This window comes from Eptatretus burgeri, unplaced genomic scaffold (genome assembly GCF_056783735.1).
Source record: "Eptatretus burgeri isolate ZD-2024b unplaced genomic scaffold, Ebu_testis_v1 Ebu_testis_scaffold_3173, whole genome shotgun sequence".
Lineage (NCBI taxonomy): Eukaryota > Metazoa > Chordata > Myxini > Myxiniformes > Myxinidae > Eptatretus > Eptatretus burgeri.
The window spans coordinates 143,909-150,000 of NW_028225121.1; the positions used below are offsets into that span (position 1 = coordinate 143,909).

Sequence of the window (6,092 nt, forward strand, 5' to 3'; positions counted from 1 at the left end):
CCTCGGCCGTCACAGACATTTCGGGAAATCCAATTTGACTGATACATGATATTTTTATGTCTTTGTCATGCAGAAGCATCAAAGTTTTTCTCAAAGGGTGTGCCAAAGATTTCTCAACCTCCTCCCCTTCTCAAAGGTATGATGTTGTGGCTTAAACTCGGTACATTTTTTCAAAATATGGAGGTAAAAGTTGTGTGCATAATATATATTGTGGTGGACATCGCCTCTGGATAACTCCTCGAGGACGGTTTGTCTTTAAACGACCACAGACACCGTTTGCAACTCTCAACTCTGGCCGGATCTTTGTCCTCAAAGTCGGTTTACCTTGTCGGTGAGGTGAAGCGCGGCAAAAATGGAACGATGCCGGAGGTTACCGAACAGACCTTAGTCAGTCTGCCGAGCAAAACCAATGTCACGTTACCGCATCTGCGATTGAACTTTGATAACAAATCAAAACTCACCAAAAGCCTCAGCAGTCTTTCACCACCATCAGAATGGACAGAATAATTCAGGACAGTTTCTGAAGGAAATTGCTTTTCGTGGCAACAATGAAAAGTATTTACAGTAAGAGAGAACAATGAAATAACATTGATGGACACAATTAACACAACACGTATACATTGCCAAATTATCCATGTTTGAAGTAGTTTTTGAAGCACCCCTGAAGAAAATTGGCTCATGAACCTCCGGGTTTGATGCAATCTTTTGTTACGTGCATTCATGAAGTGGTTGTTAAATGGTTGTGGTGGCTGTGAGGATAAATTGTTCAGATGTTAGGAAAATATGCGCAGATGGTTTCTCATAAAGAATGTCGAATGAGAAAAATGATGTTTGGGATTTCTATCTGCACAATCGCAACTCAGATCTATCAACACGGAATTTAGGAAGTTAAAATAACCAATATAACTATCAAGTGACTGCTTTATTAGAGTTGCGGTCCAGCCCAGGAAAATTAGGTCAACCACAACTGGAGGTAGAACCAGCTAAAACTGGAATAATTTTATTCCTCTGGATGTCTAGTTTTTAGAAAATGATGTTGTAGTTGCAGCAACTGTGTTCAACATGCCAAATTAACCCCGTCCTTGTGGACATCCATGAAAAATTGCCATTTTCAATTATCACCACATACATTGAAGTGAGCCAAGTTAAATTCAACGAAAGTTCTTTATTTTAATTTATTTGGTGTAAAAGATTCTAGCCAACACATTCAACGGGTTTTCGAGCAAATCCAAGGGTTGAGGGTTAAAAAAAAACCCATCAAAACTGAAAAGTTCCTGACTTTTGGTCGCGTCGGACAGATCGTCCCAAATCCTACCCCTAACAGATATTGTATCAGTGTCAGTCCAACTTCTATTCCTTTTCCTGCATACCCCAGTGATGCAAAACTGACATTGAGAGAGGCAAAATTGATACAGTGTGGCATGTTACTCCTGGTTTGCGAAAGTGCCTAAAATTGGCCCTTGTGTCGACGTGTCAATCTCATTTTATCCTGTCCTGCTGGTGTTATTTTGATTTTGATACTTTCTGCAAAAACAGGCATCAATACAATGAAGTCCAGCAAGCTGACAAGGACACTTCCTTCCATTGGAGCAGTCCTTATCTTTGCAGTACAAGTGAGTGAGGTCTCGCACCTTGACTGAAGCCGGTGGCTTTGAGAACATGGTCGGTGTGATGCCTCCATCATCACAAGCACTCCAACCATGACCAATTGGTTGAGTTTCCTCCTGGTTCACAATATGACTGTTCCACCAGATCCTAGTCTGGTACTTAGCACAGAGGATGTGCTGTTTGAACGCGTCTTCCGTGGGCGTAAGCATTGAAGCTTCTTTGTCCATCGTTGTTGCCATGAGGTAGCGCATCTCATTTAGAGTTTGGACATCTTTTCCCTTCTTTCCGTACACCAACAATTCAAACACCTGTGCAACGTTCCCATCATTCCCATGAAAGGTTGTCAAATCTGTGAGACTGTCAATGTTTTTGACAAGTTTGGAGTCGGCAGTCTTCTTGCCGATCCTGTTCATTGAACACATGGTATCACATCCTCTCAAGGCGTGAGCAGCAAGGAGGCTACCACAAACTGTCGGACTAAGCTGGTCCACAATTTCATGAACTGGGATGTTCCGCTCCTTGCCAGAATGTCCAGCATACATGAATACTTGGTGAGTTAGCTGTCCTCTGCTTTGGTGGTGCACGAGAAGGACCAGGACATCAGCATCATCACAGCGGATAATTGGGCGGCCATTACCCTGGGAGAGACTGCACGCAGGGAGAATCATCCTCGTGTCTGCTATCACATTTTATGTGATTTTCTCATTGATTTCAGTGCATTGCTTCACTCCTGAAACTGTACACCAGGACGTATATATGAACATACCACCCACGACAGCAGATACCCCAGCATGTCCACACTTCATAGCAGGCCGACACCTGTCTGCGATGGTGAGGAGATAGGCCCATACGAGGTGTGTTCAAAAAGTATCCAACCTTAATTTTTCGTGCATAAACAAATGAAGCTTGGGAGCCGTGGTTTGGTGCACGTATGTCGGCGATCCTAATCCGTATGCGTGAATATTTTCCCACCTGCAGAAGCTGTCAGTCTCCGACAGACCGCCGATGAGTGAGGAAGCGGAAATGAGCGCCGTCGGATTTTCGTTTTGACAAAATGACGGATCACTGTGGTCTCATCGCCAGTGATCACTGTGTTGAAGAAGTTGGGATCGCTGTTCACAGTCTCCAGCATGTCCTGTGCGATCTCCAAACGGAGTTGCTTCTGCTCGATCGTTAGCAGGTTTGGCACGAACTTCGCTGAGATTCTCCTTAAGCCCAAATCTTCAGTCACAATGGAATGAACGGATGCAATGCTGAAGCCCGCCTCGTCTGCAAGTTCTCTGATCGTGATTCGACGATCCTGCATCAGCAGGGTCCTCACTTGGTCAATGATGATCTCATTTCGGGATGTTGAGGGCCTACCAGAACGTCCTTCACTTTGCACTGATGTGCGACCATCTTTGAAGCGGTTGTACCACTCTTTTATCTGTGTGGTGCCCATTGCTTCGTTCCCGAAGGCCTGTTGAATCTTGCGGATCGTTTCCACTTGGGAATCGCCAAGCTTTACACAAAAATTGATGCAGTAGCGTTGTTCAAGTTTTTCCATCATTTTATCAAAAACGAAAATCCGACGGTGCTCACTTACACTTCCTCACTCATCGGCGGTCTGTCGGCGACTGACAGCTTCTGCATGCGGGAAAATATTCACGCATACGGATGAAGATCGCCTACATACGTGCACCAAACCACGCCTCCTGAGCTTCATTTGTTTCTGCACCAAAAATTAAGGTTGGATACTTTTTGAACACACCTCGAATACTCCGCTTCATCGAGAGAGATTCCATTCATCTTGAAGGCCTTTGTTTCCATGGCTTTAAGCTGAGCAAAATATTTCAAAAAGGCATTGGGCCCGATATGTTGTCGTAGATCAGGCATTGCATGGCGGAGGTTTGCGCTGCACTGAGTGCCCCGACTAGTGATGTAATGCAGTGATTTCTTCATTTCAGATGGTGTTCAAAATGTGCTTTCCTTCGCATGACAGTAAAGTGAGGATTTTTTTTTCCTGTTGAAGGTGTTTAAAGTGTTGCCCTTCTATTTGGCGGCATGAAATAAAAATACTTTTTTTCTTCAAATTGTATGATAGAATAAACATGGGGGTGATAATTCCATTGCCAACCCGGATACCGATGTTGAAAGGAATCAAGGTCATGTCATGGTCTACCACCATGTTAAATTTGACGTCAATCGGATAAGGAGTTGTCGAGTTACAACCCCGAAACCAAAATGTTGACTGATGGACGGATGGACGGACGCACAGAAGTAGAGATAGACTTGCACATCCATTTGATCAATGGTCTGGTTGGATGCACGAAATAATACTCGACATAACCCGATGTTCATCGGGTGACCCAAGTTGTCATTATATAATTCCATGTGGTACTCTACCATCGGCGGTCACAGACAATTCAGGAAATCCAATTTCACTGATACATGATGTTTTTTTTATTCTTGTCATGCAGAAGCCTCAAAGTTTTTCGGAGCGGCTCTTTGAAAGATTGCTCGACCTCCTTCCCTCCTCAAAGGTATGATGTTATGGTTTCCACTCAGTACATTTTTTGATAACTTGGGGTAAAAGTTTTATACACAATATATTTGGTGGTGGACGTCACCTCTGGATAACTCCGAGAGGACAGCTTGTCTTTTCGAGACCACTGACACCATTTGCAACACTCAGCTATGGCCAGATCTTCATACCCCAAGTCATGCTTTGGTGCCAACACGACTCCCACTTCTCTCCCCAGCCTCTCCGAGTCTGTATTCATCCGTTGTGTGAGCGTGTGTTCCATCGCTCCATGTGACCCCACTGAACAAACAAGATAGCTCCCCCTATTATAACCCTTGTTTATAGGAAAATGTAAGTGTGTTCGTGTTCCTCTGCTAAGGAAATAGGAAAACCATGTGTTCACCAAGGCTGCATGTTCTCTCACTTCAACAACTTGTACTTTCCATTCTTATTTACATTTTTCAACACGGGAAGATGAGTGTACGTGAGAAATCATTGTGGGCTCACTCACAATTTTTCAAGTAGAAATCGATACAGATTTACACTGGTCCACTCACTTCCCCCTCTGACTTCTGTAATCTTCATCATTTCAGTGAAATAAGTAATTTTTGATTGTTGCTGTTGTTGTTTCTCTCACACAGAATCCCGTCCTTGAGGACCCAAGAGGATTTTTCTGGTCTTCGTGGGCACGGGTTGCAAACATGCTTCCCACGTCTTCCCGGAAGGTATTATCACATTCTTCATTCCAGAAAAAAACAACAAACATTTTACCACCAAGTTCTCTGTTAACTTTTTTTTATAATCCCCGTTGGACTTGGTCCGAAACAGGGGATGACGGATTGGGTCTTTCTGTGTATCCATCCGTGTGCAGCCATACCTCGGTCATGTATGGACCGATTTTGTTCAAACTTGGCACAAACACAGTATGTACTGGATGATGTATACGTGCACCTCACTTTGTGTTGTGATGTGATGAAAGATGGCCGACTGGTAGACTGGCGGCCATTTCAGTTGGAAAATAACCCAGAATTGAACACATTCTCATCCATTTCTCAGCCATGCATTTTTTTTTTGGAAACCTTGTCGACGCTCGTATAAGAGCTAACACAACGCACAGCAAGGGACACATGTGACAAGAAGGGCGGGAGTGGAAAGGACAAAACAGTGGGGGAAGAGAGACAGGAGATCTGTGGAAGGGAGAGGGATGGGGCGGGGAACACGGTGTATACAAGATGTACATTACAGGGACTTTCATGAAGGAAAGCAGGGAATTTGAAGGAGGTGGGTTTGGAGTGGATTGATGGGGGTAGGAAAGATCGAGGATTTGGATGGGGGACGACCAGCGATGGTGGTGAACAGCTGTTTTGAAGACCTGGAGGGAAGAATGGGATTGAAGAGAGTGTGGGAGTTTATCACAAAGGGTGGAAAAAAGAGGGATGAAAGAATGGAGGCGAGCAGTGATTCTCTATCTTGGTCGTTTTACCAGAAGGGGGTTGTTGGTGGACCTTGAGCGCCCTGCGTAAATATGGTGGGGACAAATCGCAGACACAATGGGGTGGGGGTGGGGGTATGGTGCGAGACTGGAGAGGAGGTGGTAGAAGACAGAGAGACCACCTACCGACCTGCGGTGAGAGAGTGAGAGGCCCACAGACTCGGCCTCATCGCAGGAGATGCCAATGATCCGAAATGCCTTGGTTTCCACAGCGTGAAGCCGAGAAAGGAGGGAGGCAGGAGCACCAGCCCAGAGGGGAGAGCAGTACTCCATGAGGCTGCGGGCGAAAGCTTTGTATGTGGTCTGGAGCTCAGGTGGGCCGAGGAAGGAGTTTGCACGATGGAGGAGGACTCAGTGCAACGCTAACCTATGCCACGCAATGCCTGATCTACAAGAACATATTGGACCCAATGCCTTTTTGAAATATCTTGTGACATATCGTTTTTGGCACTATCTCTCAATGGTGAAGAATCACTTTAAAATTAATAA

General features: G+C 44.9%; 1 protein-coding gene across 2 annotated transcripts in view; it reads left to right on the forward strand.

Annotated features, from left to right (window-relative positions):
• Positions 1-6,092, forward strand: part of LOC147006454 (MAP/microtubule affinity-regulating kinase 4-like) — a 74,166-nt gene continuing 68,074 nt past the window's right edge. Inside the window, exons 1-4 of one of the 2 annotated variants that reach the window (XM_085868764.1) lie at positions 1-136; positions 4,068-4,130; positions 4,753-4,836; positions 4,983-5,034. In XM_085868764.1, the coding sequence (XP_085724890.1) occupies positions 57-136; positions 4,068-4,130; positions 4,753-4,836; positions 4,983-5,034 (279 nt within the window). In that variant the 5' untranslated portion in view covers positions 1-56. The remainder of the gene's footprint in view (positions 137-4,067; positions 4,131-4,752; positions 4,837-4,982; positions 5,035-6,092) is intronic. The other variant, XM_085868765.1, reaches the window with a different exon arrangement.